The sequence below is a fragment of the Microtus pennsylvanicus genome, chromosome 1 (genome assembly GCF_037038515.1).
Source record: "Microtus pennsylvanicus isolate mMicPen1 chromosome 1, mMicPen1.hap1, whole genome shotgun sequence".
NCBI lineage: Eukaryota > Metazoa > Chordata > Mammalia > Rodentia > Cricetidae > Microtus > Microtus pennsylvanicus.
This window is the reverse complement of record NC_134579.1, coordinates 88,720,717-88,738,530: the sequence shown is the minus strand read 5'-3', so window position 1 is coordinate 88,738,530 and position 17,814 is coordinate 88,720,717. Positions and strand designations below refer to the sequence as shown.

Genomic DNA, 17,814 nt, shown 5'->3' with positions numbered 1-17,814 from the left:
ACTTAATATGAAGTCTCTGTGAGGGTTGGAGAGATGGCTCAGTGGTTAAGAGCACTGACTGCTCTTCCAAAGGACCTGGGTTCAATTCCCAGCACCCACATGGCAGCTCACAACTGTCTGAAGATCCAGTTGCAGGGGATCTGACACCTTCACACCAATGCACATTAAATAAACCATAAAAAATATTTTTTTTAAAAAAAGAAGTCTCTGTGATTTGTGTTTGTGTGTGTGTGTGAGAGTGTGAGCTGGCAGCCCAAAGAAAAACCCACCTACAGCTGAGCACGTTTCTTATATGAGCATAAGCCAGCCAAGGGTGTATTGGTTATTGCTACCAAATCGCTGGCCCACAAGCCTCTCTACAACTCAATGGCTTCTAGTCATTGCCACAGATGCGTGCTAGATCCGACTGGTATGGCTGACTGGCTTATTCATGCTGGGCTTGGCTGGTAGGGCTCAGCTTTGCTCCTCCAGTCTTCTTGGACAAAAATTTATCCTTGGGCAATGGCACAGGTGCAGGGGACACAGACAAGTTTTCTTGAGACTTAGGCTTGGAAATCACACACGGTTGCTTCTGACTGATAGCGTCAAAGTAGCCTCAAAGTTGGGAACAGAATCCAAGGATGAGTGAAGGTCCCCCTGAGTAAGGGAGAACAAAGTCAAGTGATGGAGAAAGCCCCCAGCTAGAGTATGGGTGTGATAGTTCTCTGTACATCTTCTTGATCCTCATGACTCACAAGCCCCGCCCACGGGAACGGGGCGGAGATGTTCAGGTCTGAGAAGAGCCTGAATCTTAGCTGGGCACCATATTGTCTAACCAAGGTTATTCGCTAAGAGGATAGATGGGAGAAGATTACGCAGTCCATGCTGCTTAGCTGAGGCCAAACTCTTTGGAAAACAAGAGTCGCAGGTACAGGACCTCAGAATCTTCTAGAAGCTGGTCTTCAGAGAAAGGGAAGGACAGAGAGGTAGGGAGAGTACCGGAACTGGGAGGGCGTGTCTGAAGTTAGAGTGGAGGAGATGGGGGGGGGGAATGCGGGAGGGGGGACTAAGTGAGAGCCATCCAGCTATACACACAGGCACGTGGGGCGTGAATCCAAGGAGCAAGGGTGAGCATGAGGAGATCCCAATAGCGACACAGAAAATGACCTGTGAACAACTTTCTTGTCCCCAGACCTTTCTGCATCTGGTTTGTTGAGACCCTCTTGTATCCTTCCAAACCCCCCCCCCCCCCTTTTCCTTTTGGTTTTTTGAGACAGTTTTCTCTGTATTGCCCTGGCTGTCCTGGAACTCACTCTGTGGACCAGGATGGCCTCAAACTCAAAGAGATTCACCTGCCTCTGTCTCCGAGTGCTGGGATTAAAGGCGTGCTGTGCGCCACTACCGCCTATCCAATCAATCCCTTTTCACGTGGATGAGTTTTACTGGGGTACAGTGCGTTCAAAACATTCTTTAGTAAAGATAATTCATGGCCATCTTCACTCAGCCAACAGTAAGATCAGCTAGCTCAGCCCTTCATAAATGCACACCACCCTGCTGGTAAAGATTCAAAAAGGGCATTTTTCAGTCTCTGCCAACACAGAGATTAAATCAAGAGAACAGAAAGAGGAAAGCCTAGGGCTGAGAACGGCCCCAAACACTTGAGGACTCAAAAACAAAAAGAAAGTCGACGAAACACTCATCAGCATATTTGCCTTCAGAAATTACTGTTTAATTGATCCTAATAAACTCGGGGTTTTGGACATTTTAAAAATCCCCACGCTAAGAGAATGAGCAGACAAGCTTGAGATGTACTGTGTCTGCGGCTTGTGGCAGGAGGCAGAGGGCAAACCTGGAATGTGAAGAACAGGCCATTTTAAACCAGGTGGGCACTTTGGGCCCTCAAGCAGTGCTTCCGGTTTCTGTAAACCCACACAGCTGAGCACAAAGCCGGCCTTTCCGAACGCAAGCGCAGCCAGGGTCTTCTGCCGGGCTCTCTGAGCATGCGCAGTCGAGGCGCGGGGTTTGCTGGGCGGGGCCTGGAGCCCGGCGAGGCCGCGTTCCCGGAAGTGTGGAGTCCGGGGAACGTACGCTGATTTCCTGTTGTGCTGTCCGGGCGTTCCATGAGCGGCACGTGGCTGCCCGGCCTCGGCCCGGGAGCGGCCGCATCGCCCTGGAGCCGCGGGTCTCCGTCGCGGAAGCGGTGTCGTCCCTGACCTTCGAGGACGCGTTCGTGGCGGCCTGTGCGGGCCCCGCCCCGCCGCGCCCCGCGCTCCCCACCAGGTTCATCTGCTCCTTCCCCGACTGTGGCGCCAGTTACAACAAAGCCTGGAAGCTAGACGCGCATCTGTGCAAGCACACGGGGGAGGTAACCTGGCCGCGGATGCGCGTGGTTAACCCGGCGTGGGGGCTGCGTCCTAGTCTTGGCCTTGGTGGAGCAAGGACGGAGGTCTAGGGCAGCCCTTGTCCCAATCATCATTAGTAGGGGGTCAGACCAGTACTGGGATCTGGAAGTCAGACACCCCCTAGACACACCCATCCAGTGAATCTCCGCCTCCTACAGCTCCTGCAGGGGAAAGCTTAAGGGTTCCCTGCAAGCAATAAGTGTACACCCTTTTAATTGCAGGGCTTTGGTCAGGTATCAAGCTGGGTAACGGGTAGTCAGGAAAAGCCTTCCTGTTTGTATCTTTCCCCTGGCCCGTCTCTTGGCAGACTTATCCATTACTGCCATTCCTCGTAACATCTTTGTGACATTAGCCCCTCTTCTCCTTGTCCATTCTGGTCCCACATTGGTCCGTGTCGGAGGCAGAGCTTGCCTTTCCTTCTAGACTACAAATGCTGCACTTTGGTTGGACACTAAGTTGTGTTTATTGTCCCATAATAATTTGACTAGTGTCGACCCTACTCTGGGACTGGAGCTGAACAAGGACAAGGTTCTTTGACTCTGTTCTGGGCAGTGCGACTCACCTGTGTGCTCCTGTCCACTGGCTGTCTAGTACTGTGAATGAGGTCTTGGTACCACTCTCCTGGATTTCAGAGTATTTCCATAGTTAGGTACACGTGTGTGTGTGTGTATATATATATATATATATATAAAATCTTTACTGTGGATCCACCAGAGCATCCCCTCCCCTCCCCTCCTTCCAGGGTCCCAAAGGGAGATTGCAGTTAGGGCTGGGAGCTGTTTCCTTTGTCTGCCCTTGCAGCTATGAGCTTTTTCAACTGTGATGCATTTATTTTCCTGTATCGGTGCCTCAGGCATCTCTTAGTCCAGACACTGAGCTCCCTGGGATGAGACAACCTGCTCCTTCCTCTGCCCTGAGTTCCCATTGGTTGGGATGCTGTGGGAGAGATGCGCAAACAGGCCACATGTGCTCACAGCAAAGTAACCTTGAAAAGGGGTTTGCAGGGGAATCCTGGTCCCTGCTAGGAGCGGGTTCTCCCACTTATTTCAGATGCTGTCTTAGGCTATCTATGGCTGTGACAGAACACCAAGATCAAAAAGCAAGTTGGGGAGGAAAGGGTTTATTTGGCTTACACTTCAGCATTGCTGTTCATCACCGAAGGAAGTCAGGACAGGAACTGAGACAGGGCAGGATCCTGGAAGCAGGAGCTGATGCAGAGGCCATGGAGGGGAGCTGCTTACTGGCTTGCTTCCCATGACTTGTTCAAGCCACCTTATAGAACCCAGCACCAACAACCCAGAGCTGGTGCCACCCACAGCGGGCTGGTCCTTCCCCCTTCTGATCACTAAATGACAAAATGCCTTACAGGATCTCATCAAGGCTTTTCCTCAACTGAGGCTTCTTCCTCTCATGACTCTAGCTTGTGTCAAATTGGCAGACAAAACCAGTCAGTACACTGTCCGTCCACAAAGCAGTGACCTTGTGAGAAGATGGGGTGGTTATGATGTGGAACTCATTGCAGCAGAATTAGCTCTTGCCTGCCCATAGCAGGAGCCTTGCTGAATGGACATAGTCCTAGAGAGGAAGCCTGGAGCTTTTGCCTCCCACAGATCAGACTTGTAACAACAGAGCTTGGTGAGGAGGGGCACTGGGAGCCAGATTTAAGGACCTGGATTCCTGGAACCCAAGGGTAGACGGAAAGAACTGACACTGAAAGTTGTCCTCTGACCTCCACGTGTATGTAGTGGTACACACACACAATCAGTCATTCAATCAATAACTGTAACATTTCTCCTTCCCCCTTTTCTCTGCACCAGAGGCCATTTGTTTGTGACTATGAGGGCTGTGGCAAGGCATTCATCAGAGACTACCATCTGAGTCGACATGTTCTGATTCACACCGGAGAAAAGCCGTTTGTGTGAGTACGGGCTGACTAGACCTTTGCAGTAGGTCCTATCTTGCACGTAGCCCTGGCAAGATGATTGCTGATTCATAGGATTAAGAATGGAGGGTGCGGGCGAAATGGCTTAGCTGGTAAAAGTACTTGCCACCAAGCTTGACAACCTGAATTTGAACCTCGAAGTGTCGCTGGTGGCTCAGGCTGGCTACTGTCAAGAGCAGGGGACTTCATGACAGTGGTTTTGCACTCAGATTGTATAACATCCGTGCCCCTTCTGTGCCATGCAATGCCTGTGCTTCTCTGTCCTTTTCTCCGTATCTTCCCCGTGTGCTGGGCCCTCAGAAATGAAACTGGTCCAGCTGTCCTTGACGACAACGCTTTTCTCCAGCTTGCCAGGGTCCGTCTTGCCCCTGCCTGTGCCACTGGTTCCTGCCAGGATTTGTGACCCTGTCCTCCCGTCCTGTGCTTGTGTTTAACTGTCTGTAGTTTTAAGAGTGCAGAGGAAGTAAGCACAAGTCGCTCACACATCGGGCTTTCTGTGTTCTGACTGGAATGCAGAAGTAGGATTGAGAAGGGTGGGGTACTCTAGGGTCTTTGGGGACTTGGGAGATTGGTCTCTCTATATCATTCTCATCTTGGTCCTTCAACCCTGTAGTCCAAGATGCCTTTTTGGTGCCCAGCTTTTTCAAGGAGGGCAGTAGGCATGCTGTTCCCATTTCAGGCGCCATGAGTGTTGAGTGGGGTGGCCTGAGCTTAGCCATGGCCACCTCTAATTGGAGGGGCAGTGGGGAGAAAGCTCAGGTACATAACTCCCCCTCCCATGTGCTGGTGTGGCCTCTGCACTGTACCCCCTCATTGTGTTTGCGGACTCTTGACCCCTTGCCCAGGTGCACAGTGCCCAAGGGGCATCTTCTAGTGCAGCGAGACTGGGAAAGGGTCCTCGTTCATTGCTCAGGCCATGAACTCTTCACGAGGGACTTAACTCCTTTAAGGCCAAGGGGAAGTGGAATGGCTTAGTGACATTCCAGAGGGGACAGTGGGTCACACTTTTGTGCCAAGTATTATTTTTTTACATACTAGAGCCAGGCTCTTTTCCTGTTGAAAATGCAGTTTATAGGGACATTTCTCACAAAAGTTAGGTTATTGGATTCTAAATCAAAATGGTGGAACCTAGAGCCCGAGGTGCGATCAGGTGTCCAAGGCCGGTGTTCTCCTCCCTTTGCCAGTGTACAGGGATGGGTGAGCCAGTGTGCATTTTGCCCAGAGTGGACGTCCAAAGCATCCTGTTGCACACCTCCAGCTGAGGCCTGCATGACATGGGTGGCATGTGCTACTGTCCCCCAGCTCCCGACACAAGCACAAGACCTTCCACCAAGCACAATCATCAGCTTTTATAATGTAGAAGGATATACACATCCTTTTTTAAAATACCATTTTATGATTTTATATATATTGGGGTTTGCCTGCATGTATTTCTGTGTTGTGTGTGCAGGGTGCCTGTGGAGACCAGAAAAGGGCATGAGATCCCCTGGAACTGGAGTTACAGGTGGTTACAAGCCACCACATGGGTGCTAGGAACTGAACCTGGGTCCTCTGCTCGAGCAGCCAGTGCTGTTACCTGAGCCGTCTCTCCAGCCCCAGATGTTCACACCCTAAACCCTCTTTCACGTTAGTGTATTATATTTTGGTTCATACAATCTCTTGCAGTTGTGAAGATAATGGCTGTAATCAGAAATTCAACACAAAATCCAACTTGAAGAAACACATTGAACGCAAACATGAAAATCCACAGAAACAGTATATAGTGAGTATGGCTTTATATGCTTCAACTCTGATGATTTTTACATTTGCCACCAAAGTGAGTTCACAGAAGGCAGATTTTCTCTTACTAGGTATGCGAGGCCCAGCATTGGCTGTCCTCATCTTGCAAGTTCTCCCTCATCATGCAAGGCACCCTATGTTACTGCTGGCTACCTCAGCAGAAGCATGCTTGCTTTTCTGAATGTCATTGCTCTTTAAGTTTTGAGATGAAGCATTTCACAGGGACTAAGTGGGTAAAGTTTATACTTCCCCGAGGCACTTAGATGCTGAGAAACTGTTGTTTAATTTAAAAAGTTTTATATTTATTCATTTTTTTTTTATGTGCAAGTGTTTTGCCTGCGTATGTGCCTGTGCACTACATGCATGTTGGTGTTGTGGAGGTCAGAGGAGGGTGTCAGTTCCTCTGGAACTGGAGTTAGGGAGCTTGTGAAGCACCAGGTGGGTGCTGGAGTCCGCACTGTATCCTCCGAGAGAGAAGCAGTGTCCTTAACCACGAGGCCACCTGTAGCCTCGAGAGGACTTCAGCAGCTGTTGAGTCTCTCCCTTACTGAACAGTGCATTTATGTCTTCACAGTGCAGTTTTGAAGGTTGCATGAAGGCCTTTAAGAAGCACCAGCAGCTGAAAACACATCAGTGCCAGCACACGGGCGAGCCGCTCTTCAGGTCAGTGCTTTGCCAACACTGCAGTTCAGAGAAAGACAAAGATCGGGGTCCTGAGCGGAGCTGTCGTGTGTGCCCATGGGGACTTGAACAGTAATATTTGTTTTCATGTCTCTAAAAATCATTTTGCGTGTGTGGAGAACAGCTTGTGTGAATCTTGCAGCGCTGGCTAAGCTTGAAGTGAAGGTGAGGAACCGCCTGTTCGGCTTTATGGCATGCCATTCTGAAGACTTTCTCTTACAGAACGGAAGTAACTGGGCTCTATCTGCACTGAGGGTTTCTTGAGTACTCAGGACACATGGGGTGGGGTGCGGTGGTCAGGTGTGTGTGCCACGGAGTCTGCCTGCCTGTGTGGTGTCTCCCTGCACAGTTGGGCTGACCAGGGCCTTGCTTCTGGCTCCCACGGGGTGCGCTCTGCCCTGTGCTGCTGCAGTGACAGTGCGGTGTCACCCACAGGCCTGTGGCCCTGGCGCTGCCTTGCTGTGCAGTTTTCACTGGTACTGAAGAGCCAGTGCTCGGCCCTTCTTTCCCCACTCCCCTGCAGCCCTTGCATCTGCTGTTACCGTCTCCCTTTCCTCCCTGGTTGCTTCTCTTTTCTGTTTCCTTGAGCCAGGCTCTTGCTGCACAGCTCAGGCTAGCCTTGGACTCTCAGTTGTCCTGTCCCTGCTCCTCAGTGCTGGGATCAAAGGCATGGACCACCATGCCCAGCAGCAAACACCATTTGGTTTGGTTTTGTTTGTTTGAGACAAGTTTCTGTGTGTAACAGTTCTGGCTGTCCTGGAACTCGCTTTGTAGACCAGGCTGGCCTTGAACTCACAGAGATCCACCTGTCTTTGCTTCCCTCCGGAGTGCTGGGATTAAAGATATGTGCCACCACCAGCCAGCTACAAACACAATCTCTTGTTGGCGTTTTTCTGGTGCTGGTCCCACTGAGCTGCACCTCCAGGCCCTGCACTATGTTCTTATCTGACAATATGTAGCACTTTGGCCACACAGACAGCTCAGGATGGTCCATTGTCACCTAAACCAAGTCAGCCAGCCTCCTGAAGTAGCCACAATGCAGGATATTTTCAGAACCATGAGAACTTTTAATTTGATGACATAAACAAAAGATGTGTGATTTTTTTTTTCTCAAAATAGCTTGTTTTGCTCCAAAGCTGGCCAAGTCACTGGTGTTTGTATTTAGGGCCACAGCTGAGTTTTTATTTTGGTGACAGATTTGGTGTGGGAAGCGATGGGCTCTGATGAGAGGATCTCAACAAAGTTCTCCACGGTCAGGGACTAGCTAATGCTTCCTGTGCTGCTTTCCCAGGTGCCCCCAGGAGGGATGTGGGAAGCACTTTGCCTCACCCAGCAGTCTGAAGCGGCATGGGAAGGTTCACGAGGGTACGTACAGCCGGGCACTATGCTGGCACTGAGAGACACACCACCAGCAGGATGTGCTTGCTGCTCGGGCCGCTGGGCATCCTTAGTCACTCCATAGTCACACTGAGTACACAGAGCTGTGTGGGAAAGGACACTGCTCTGTTATTTGGGTCTTGGTCCCTTGTCATTGCCATTAAACCAGTGTGGTACTAAGCACCCGGCTATGCTTCGAGATTAGATTATTAATAACCCTTTTTGTGTACCACCTATGAGTCTCTTTCTAGTTAGCTCCTCTAAAGTGCACAAAAGGTTTAGACAGTCGAAGTTGCCAGAGCAGTGAGCGTAACACCCCCACTTCATTTCCTCCAGCAGAGCAGCACAGTTTTGAGAGAGGAGAAAGACTACACGGGCACACGGTTCCTTTCTGGTTCAGAATAGGCAATGGATAATTTTTTGTTTTTGTTTTGTTGAACAGGCTATCTGTGTCAAAAGGGATGTTCTTTTGTGGCAAAAACATGGACAGAGCTTTTGAAGCACATGAGGGAAGCCCATAAAGGTAGGTGACATGGAGCTGAGGGCGGGCATCGGCCCTGGGGAGCTGAGGGCGCACTCTGAAAGACTGAGATGCACACGATGCTGTAAAGGAGGGCTTGGCATCATGTGTAGTGCTGGCTTCCTGGGCTCCACATCTCCAAGCTGCTGTTGCTGTTCACTTGGCTTTTGTGAGACTCTGCAACTCTGCAGGGCTTCTTGGGAAATGTTGCTGCATGTCAGAGGACAGAGGCAGATGCCTGCCCAGTCACCATGCTAGGGACACCTGCTCCTTGCCAACTGAAGAGTCAGGGAAGTTGGGAGTCATGAGAGGACTTAAGGGGTTCAGAGCCAGCGGCAGTGAGATGAGGGGTTTAAGTTTCCTCTGACATCCCCGGTTTGTGTGGAGTCTCAGGACTAGATGTGCAGTAATAGATAGAGAGGTTGGCTAAGTGAGTGTCTCCCCACCAGAGGAAGTCACCTGTGCGGTGTGCCAGAAGACATTCAAGCGCAAAGACTACCTTAAGCAGCACATGAAGACTCATGCTCCAGAGAGAGACGTGTACCACTGTGTGCGAGAAGGCTGTGGGAGAACCTACACTACCGTGTTCAACCTGCAGAGCCACATTCTCTCCTTCCACGAGGAAGAGCGGCCGTTCGTGTGTGAGCATGCTGGCTGCGGCAAGACGTTTGCAATGAAAGTGAGTGTCCTGCTCCAACCAGGTGGTCTTCATGTCCAGCCTGCAGAACCCCAGGTCCCCATTCTGACCCCAGCCAGGCCAGAAGCCCCAGGTTTGGAAGCTGATGAACTTATTTTGACAATTGCTCATGGTAGTGGTTCTCAACCTTCCTAATGCTGTGACCCTTTAAAGTTCCTCATATGGTGACCCCCCCCAACCATAAAATTATTTCTTTGCTACTTCATAACTATAACTTTGCTACTGTTATAAATCATGATGTAAATATCTCATATGCAGGATATCTGATAGTCAACCCCAAAGGGGTCTTGACCCTCAGGTTAAGAACCACTGCTCTAGGGGATTCTAGCTGTGCTGTGGGAGAGCCAGGGTCCTTTATCTCCACTTAGAGAGCCAGTACTCTGTGAACTTGTAGACCATCACATAGGGTCTGAGAAAGGAGGTGGGTACCATGGTTGGGCAACCTCTCCGCTGTGGGATCTTGGCATGATTCACAGGGTTAGGTGAGAACATGGTTCCTAGCAGGGGACTGTGCAGTTTGCTTCGGCCTAGCTGGTCTCTTACAAGCTTACTATGGACTGTAAACTCTCCAAGCATAGCTCAGGTCAGTCCACACTGGGACAGGTGTGGCGACCACTGCTGCCAGCCAGCAGGGCAGAAGCCAGATTTCAAGGATGCCACAGAGAGTCAGCTAAGCAGGCATGAGCTGGGAGTTCAATCCCAGCAGGCTTCCCTTCTCAGGCAAGATCTAAGTCAGTAGACGGATGGAATAAATTCCCTGCGTGGCCCTTGGGAAAGACTGAACGCCACTCTGCTGAGGAGTGGAAGTCCCCTAGGCTCTGGTCAAATTCATCCCACAACAGAAAGGCAGCTGGTAGTTTGTAGATTTTCATGACATTTTAATGTTAGCAGATACCCAAGAATTTTTAAATTTTTAAAAGCCTAATTATTGGAACCAGCATACATGTGGGTCTAAGCCACCATGTAGTTTCTGGGAACAGAACCTGGGTCCTCTGCAAGAGTGGCTCATGCTCTAACCACTGAGCCAGCTCTCCAGCCCTGGACCAAGGGTTTCTAAAGTGGCCTTCTTTTTCCTGCACTGCAGCAAAGCCTTATAAGGCACAGCGTTGTGCATGATCCTGACAAGAAGAGGATGAAGCTCAAAGTAAGTCGAGCTGCTTGCACCAGCACTCAGCTGTAAGGTCTGCTTGGCATCTATCCCCCCCCCTCCACCCTGTATATGTCCACCTGTTGAAGGTGTGACTCCACCTGGCCCGCCCCCGCCGCTGTGTGTGTATCCACCCGTTGAAGGTGTAACTCCATCGAAGTGGACGTGGTTGTGACACAAGCAATTCTGATGGGGAATTCAGTTGTCTGTTTTCCTTACTCCCATAGGTAAGACCACGTCGGGAAAGACGGAGCTTGGCCTCTCACCTCAGTGGGTACCTCCCTCCTAAAAAGAAACCAGAGCCAGACTCCTCTGAGCCTTTAGGCAGTAGCCTGCAAGGCCAGATGCTCCCACCAGCTGCATCACTTACCCTCCAGTGAGCAGCACTGGCCAGCCACATGAGGGACTCTAGAGCAGCCAGCAGGAGCTTCTGCATGAGCCTGGACTTTTTTATTAAAGTCAGTGACACAGAACTTCTGACTCCGTGTTTCTGTTATCCTTGCTCAGAGTGTGTCTTCTCTCCGCCTCCTGAGAGTCTCTGTATGCCTTCTCTTCTTTCTTGCTTAAGGGACGAAAAGCACATGTGGAGGCCGTTCCTCCTTTAATGGCTTTCGGTCTGCTTGAGAAGGTTGCTATTCCAGGCATAGTCTGGAGAATCTGGTTAAATATCTCATCCTACAAAGGACAACAGTGCAAGATTAGTTTAAACTTGGTGTCTCTGACGCTGAGGTGAAACTGAGCATTGCACGTTGGAGCTTCTGTGACAGGCCGCTCAGTTCCCATGTCTGCTGTGCACTGACATCTGCATGGGAACTCCACATGTGTGCTAACACTGACGGACTGCAGCCTCTGCTCTGTTATAGCTAGCCCACCCATGCTTTCCCAAAATCAGGCACTGGCTTTGGATCTTGGCAAAGTACCGTCCTTATTCTGAAGGGAGGGAAGAAGGTCCCACCTGGACTCAGTTGGAAGCAGTTGAGCTGTGCCCTGCGAGTATGTGACGCGAGCAGCCTAGGCTGCAAACCCACTGTAGCAGCGCACCTTTGGTGTGGATAAAGAGAGCTAGGATTAAGGCCAAACAGCACAGCACAGAAACTCCAGCAAGTCTAAGGAATAAAGTTCTTGAGAGAACAGGTGAATAGAAGAGAATCCTATGAATTATCTACTTTTTTTTTTCTGGTTTTTTTTGAGACAGGGTTTCTCTGTGGCTTTGGAGCCTGTCCTGGAACTAACTCTGTAGACCAGGCTGGTCTCGAACTCACAGAGATCCGCCTGCCTCTGCCTCCCGAGTGCTGGGATTAAAGGCGTGCGCCACCATCGCCCGGCGAATTATCTACTTTTTGTATTTTTTAAAAGACAATATAGCTTTTATATTACAATTCTTAAAAAACTGTGTATGGGTGTTCTGCCTGATGTACACCATGTGTGTGGAGCCCACAGAGACCAGAAGATGGCGTCATTCCCTAGAACTGGAGTTAGAAATTTGTTAACTGCCATGTGGATACTGGGGATTGAACCTGGGTCCTTGGGTTCACATGTGGCAAATACATTATAACAGAAAACATACAGTAGGTGTACAGTCTGACACTAGGAAGCTGGTACCACACAGGGTGGTAGTTACTAGTCAGTTTCTTTGCCTGTAGTCTTGCAGTTTTTCGACAGTTGTATTTTTGCACGGGAGAACAAAGACCCAGCGGGTGCTTACACTTACTCACCGGCTCATTCCCTGGCTGGTCTGCATTTTTCCCCTTCTTTATTGTGACTTGAACGTGGTATTTTTTCTCAATCCACTGCTGAATCTGTTTACTCTTTGTGTCCAAATCATGCTGTCCAATATTTGAAGAAAACATGAGTTCCTTTGTCACAGTTGGTCCTGGGTGGAAACAGTGAACTTTATTGCTGGGCTGTGTCTGCTCTCCTTTGAAACAGCTTCCGCACACACTGGTAAGAGTTGAGGCCCACAGGCTCTGAGCCCCATCTAATTTCAGCCTCATGGACCATCAGATGCTTTTTTAAATGGGGGAGACAGGCATAAAGGTTTGTTGTTTTTAATGTGCTAAATTAATAGTTAAAATCCGCTAAGGCTTTTGCGTGTATGTGTGCACTTGGCCTTGTGAATGCAGGTGTGCATGCGTGTGCAGATGTGTGTGCATGCGGTTCTCACCTCCCTGGAGAAAGTCTTGTTTGCACATTGTACACCAGGGTCACCAGCCTGTGGGCTCCCATTTCCCCAAAGGGGCAGGCTTGGAGTGCGGCTGACACTGGATTTTACCACTCTTGTGCACAAGCACTCTCACCCACTGACCCCGCCCCCAGACCGTGTGTCAGACTGAGCTATGAATCTGCAGGAAGACCACCCAAGAGATACAGTTGGGGCATAGTGGACAACTCGGAGACTCGCTCAGACAGCAGTGGCTCCTCACTGTCACTGCTGAAAATCACTGTGACAGTACTGGAACACAGGCGCTGCAGCCTGGCCCATTTAGGCTCACAGACTCCAGAATGCACACAAACATTCATAAGAATAAAGAACGGAAGAAGCAGGATGCCGTGGAGATGGAATAACAAATCAGATCCAGTAACTTACCCACAGCTGTCCTGTGAACATGGGATGTGCCATTTTAAAAATCCACACACTGTTTCTCAACATCTGTCATATTAACACTGGCTCAAGTTCATGACAACATCTCTTGGGAGAGTGGAGGAGATGCCAACTTTTCCACAATGTTTTAAAACCTGAACCACAGCCAGATTCACTGATAAACAACTGTTTATTACCTTTCCTTTCCTTTGTATTTTTGGTTTTTTGTTTGTTTGTTTTTTTCAAGACAGGATTTCTGTGTTTAACAGCCCTCGCCATCCTGTCCCTCGATTTGTAGATCAGGCTGGCCTCGAACTCAGAGATCCACTTGGTTCTGCCTCTTGAGTGCTGGGATTAAAGATGTGTGCCACCACAACCACCTTTAGTGCCTTTTCTTACAGGTCTTTAAAAAGTTTCTAGCACCCCTTGTTTTCCACCAGTTGGCTCTGGGTCTCTGTGAGAAAGGAGTGAAGCCACCAGGCTCTCCAGGCTCCCAGTCTGCTCCACATTTTCTGGCTGTGACATGGTTTGATATCCTGACTCCCTGATCTCGTTAGTTTCCTATGAACGTCTGTTTTCTGGTTAGCATTCCTGGGGTGTAAAGAAACAGGTTATCTTTCCTCACAGCTCTCAGCCTCCCACAGTGGGGCTAGTCCCCCAATCCTTGTCACAGCATGAAGCCCATGGAATGGAGTCTTCCATACCTGGGAGCCATAAAAGCCAACTCCTCGTTGAGTGCCCAGTTCCAGGTGGCTTCCGTGACAGGTGTCTGAAGGTGACTGGCCATGTGCACAGGCCAGGGGTACTGTGAACAGTTCCAGCATTTATAAGGTGCGTGAAAAGCAAAATGACAGAAAGGAGGTTGGATCTGGAAAACCTCTCTTTCGAGTGTCACTTCACTGCCCCATCAGCCCCGTCAGCCCCAGGGCTCGCCACTGCATCTGGAGCCCAGGCTGCAAGATGACGGCGACTTCCATCACTCTGGTGGGCTTACAGTGTCTCCCCCGCATACTTGACGGTTTAAAAAAAAGAAGTGATGGACATGGGACATCAAAAATGAGGGGACTGGAAGTAGGGATGTGTACCTCCCTGCAATGATGGTAAAACCGGGCACACCAGGGTTCCCGGTTCCTCACGTCCCACTGACACCTTGGCAAACACGAGAGTGAGTGCTGCTGTGTTGTCCTGAAGCTGTGGCTCTCAACTTTCCTAGTGTTGTCCCCTTTAATATAGTCCCTCATGGTGATCTGATTGCTGTTCCGTATACCCCTGTGCAAAGGGGGATCTCAACCCACAAGCTGAGAAACACTGTTCTGGTGTATCTGAGGCACCAACATTAAAGCACCTACCAGCTTTTGGGGTGGTCTTTTCCTGTTCCCGGAGCTTGAGCCGCTCCTGGTGGATCTGTGCTCCAGTCATGAGCTGGTACTCTGGTGGCTCTGAGCTGGTGTTCCTCTGCACCAGCCTCAAGTCCTGCTTGTCCATGAGTCTGATCACATCGGCTCGGTGCATCAGTCCCAGGTCACTGCCTTTCTCATCCAGGACGCGGATAATCCGCTCACTGATTTTCCTTCCAGTGTTAGTAAAAGCATCTTTCCTCTTCTGTCTCTTCTCACTGTGGGCGTCTCCAGCAGTACTGAAACCTTTGGCAAAGGTGAGATGCACGAGCTTCGTGGTGGAGGCAGCAAGGGACAGCTGTGCCGGGTCTGGCTTCACAGTGGGTTTTCTGAAACATCTTCCAATTGAGGTTTGCAGCGTTAGCCTCTTCAGAAGAACAGCCATCCTGATAAGGTAATGGGGAAAGTGTATTACCACACAATCGATGATGCCATGGTCTGCTAGTATGGCACAGTGTGGTGCAGGCGAGGCTGCGGCGCCTTACGGCACACAGATCACCAGATCCACGCATAGGAAGGCAACACCAAGGCATGGCCCCTTGGCGGCTACCATCCCTCGTGCAGCTGGTGACCAGACTGAGCACCACAGCACGACTCTTCACTCTCTACCTTTGCTTTCACATTCGTGACATCTATTCTTCCCTAGATCCTACAGTACCAGCTCAAAAGTCAAGTTTACCTAAGGGTTTGTTTACAAGGATGAAGTAGAAATGTCATTTCAGGGGCTCCAGAGATGGCTCAGAGGTTAAGAGTCTCATCCTTTGGTAGAGCACCTGGGCGGGATTCCCAGCAATCATACGGTGTCCAAATGTTCAACTGTAACTCTAGTTCCGGGGATCTGACACCCTCTTCCGGCCTCTGAAGAGACTGCACACATGTGGTACACAGATACATATGCAGACAAGCACTTGTAAAATATAAGAAATACACACACACACACACACACACACACATATATAGGTACTTTTTTTTTTTAATGCTTCTTTACCACAGTCAAACAATAAAAAGTGCTGTTCTCACTTCTCATGGCTCTTCTTGTGCACGCCTTTAATCCCAGCACTTCAGGGGCAGAGTGGATCTCTGTGAGTGCTAGGCCAGCCTGCTCTACACAGTGAGACCCTGTCTGAGGAAAAAAAAAATCACAAATTCATAAGAATGTATTATTTAGAATTCCTTACTGGGGACATGGGAATTTGGCTCAGTGGTAGAACATTTGCCAAAAACCTGCAAGGCCCTGGTTTAATCCTCAGCCCCCAAACACAGCAGCAACAATCTTGGAAAATCTTTGCATAGAAACAATGTACTGAGCGGCCTATGCAGAAACTGGTGGCATCCTCCACCCACGAGTGGCTAGGATTGGTTACAAAGTAGCCAGCAGACACTGCCTGCCCCAATTCGGTCTTTTTAACATGACAGTCCGGCCCTGACAGCCCTTTCTAGACAAGATTCTTGGGTTCTAGATTTCCCTGAACACCTTATAATTTTGTTTGGCGGTGATATTTCACTTACAGTTTGGCAGCATGAAGGGGTTCTCCCTAGCCAGTTGCATGATTTAAACGTTAAGGAAAACGGCTGTAATTTCCTTCAACATGCTGAAAATGCAAACATCTCTTAGGCTGAAGTTCCCAGCAGTCCAAATCCCCACCTGAAGTGGTCAGTTTTTGACCATACTTGGGCACACACCCAGCTTACGGTGGACATGTCATCACCCCTCCCCTAGAGGCTCTATGCGCGCCCAGCTTTAGTCCTGGCATGTGACTTCTCCCGCCTCAATCTCTGGGGCTGGAGAGCTCCCTGGGAAGTTGCTTTGTGCAAATAAACCTGCTTTTAGTTTTTAAATTGGGCTTGACCTGACTCACTGTGTCCGATACAGAACACCTGTTAGTTTGTACCTTATTCTGAGAAGCGGTCCTCAGGACACAGCACTGCACCCCGCAGAAGTCTAATTTATTATTAATGGACACCTGAGCTGCTTGGGCTCAGGCTCTTATGGATAAGGGACTGATTACCGTGTGACGCCCGGACTGTGTTCTTCACAAGATAGTGATGATGGGGGCTGCAAAGACGTCTCTAGAACAAAACTTAGGAACGCTTAATATCCAGCTTCTTAAACTGGGGGCTGTGTAGCTGGATGTGGCAGCTGATTCAATATCATGTCCGAATGAGCAAGAATCAAAAATTAACTCCCAAACACCTGCACAATGAGCCCATGGTGCTTCCACCAGCATGCACTCATGCGGCAACTAGCAACTCCACGGTAGCCTTTGTCCTCAACACAGCCTGATCTATGGCCACACCACAGTGAGCTTGCCTGATAGCATCAACACCCACAACACACTTCGCACCTACTTTGCGTCAGAGCACAGAGCACCAGCAAATGCCCACTGCCTCAAACACCTCAGTTCAGATTCAAGGCTACGGCAAACTACGAACTGCAAAGTGCTTACGGTTCACAACTTTTAATAAGTATGAATCAAATTAGTCTATCTCTGAGCTGTAACGTATTACAATGTCTTGTTTTAAAAATTGCTATTTGAGTTGCTTAGTTTTCTGAAATAATAATAATAATAAAATGAATTATGGCTTGGGATTGGACAGGCTTTCCAACAATTTTTGAAGGGATCCTAAACATACTAATGGTATTTATCACTTTACAGTCACAAGCCCTGACATCCTGACACCTATTCACTCCAGAAGGAATGGGCTCGAGTAGATGCAATATACTGTGGACTCAACTTTGGCCTCCACTATAACTATGGATTCTCTCACCCCCACTTTCAGGAGTTTCAAAAGTCCGGGCACGGCGACGCGCGCCTTTAGTCGCAGCACTTTGGAAACTAAGGCAGGTGGGTCTCTACAGAGTAAGCTCCAGGACAGCCAGAGCTACATAGTGAGACCCTGTTTCAATAAAAGACAAAAATAAGGAAAATAAAAAATCCTCACAAGGTGTTCTAAGGGTCGGCAGCGGTCACGCCCACCCGAAGGACACGGCCACCAGGAAGCCAGACACACACTCCCCCCCCCCAAGTCCCCCACCCAACATGTCGTGCGCGTGCGCACCTGCGCGGCGAAAATGGCTGGGATTGCTTGTTCAGTGGCTCGGGAGCGCGGCAGCTGGGTTGGGTCCTGAAGCCTGGGGGCGCCGTACCCCGTCCGCCCTGGGTGTTGTGCACACTGTCCCCGGGGCACGTCCTTCCGCCTCAGCCCCGCACCGCCGAGCCCTCACCTTAGCGCTACTCGGGCCGGGGACGGCGAGCGGGAGGAAACGGCAGATCGGTACACGGGCTCCGCGGAAGGACCGCGCCGGCTTCC

At 49.9% G+C, this 17,814-nt stretch overlaps 2 protein-coding genes across 8 annotated transcripts in view; one reads left to right on the top strand and one right to left on the bottom strand.

Moving 5' to 3' along the window:
- Gtf3a (general transcription factor IIIA) overlaps positions 1–10,997 on the top strand; it is a 21,762-nt gene extending 10,765 nt beyond the window's left edge. The window contains exons 2-10 of the mRNA XM_075952113.1: positions 1,952–2,344; positions 4,199–4,299; positions 5,989–6,085; positions 6,677–6,765; positions 8,075–8,148; positions 8,603–8,683; positions 9,130–9,359; positions 10,462–10,521; positions 10,752–10,997. Coding sequence (XP_075808228.1) covers positions 1,952–2,344; positions 4,199–4,299; positions 5,989–6,085; positions 6,677–6,765; positions 8,075–8,148; positions 8,603–8,683; positions 9,130–9,359; positions 10,462–10,521; positions 10,752–10,904 — 1,278 coding nt within the window. The 3' untranslated portion in view covers positions 10,905–10,997. The remainder of the gene's footprint in view (positions 1–1,951; positions 2,345–4,198; positions 4,300–5,988; positions 6,086–6,676; positions 6,766–8,074; positions 8,149–8,602; positions 8,684–9,129; positions 9,360–10,461; positions 10,522–10,751) is intronic.
- Positions 5,989–17,814, bottom strand: Mtif3 (mitochondrial translational initiation factor 3). 7 transcript variants are annotated; one of them, XM_075972196.1, is made up of 5 exons: positions 17,563–17,802; positions 16,512–16,572; positions 14,455–14,888; positions 12,240–12,397; positions 5,989–11,199 (listed from the first exon to the last, which is right to left on the bottom strand). In XM_075972196.1, the coding sequence occupies exons 3-5, from the start codon at positions 14,885–14,887 to the stop codon at positions 10,984–10,986; spliced, it is 807 nt and encodes a 268-aa protein (XP_075828311.1). In that variant the 5' UTR covers position 14,888; positions 16,512–16,572; positions 17,563–17,802; the 3' UTR covers positions 5,989–10,983. The 7 variants fall into 7 exon arrangements, with proteins under 7 accessions (XP_075828311.1, XP_075828333.1, XP_075828289.1 ...); XM_075972218.1 differs by having other exon boundaries at positions 17,729–17,788; XM_075972174.1 differs by lacking the exons at positions 16,512–16,572; positions 17,563–17,802 and adding exons at positions 15,182–15,369; positions 15,523–16,332.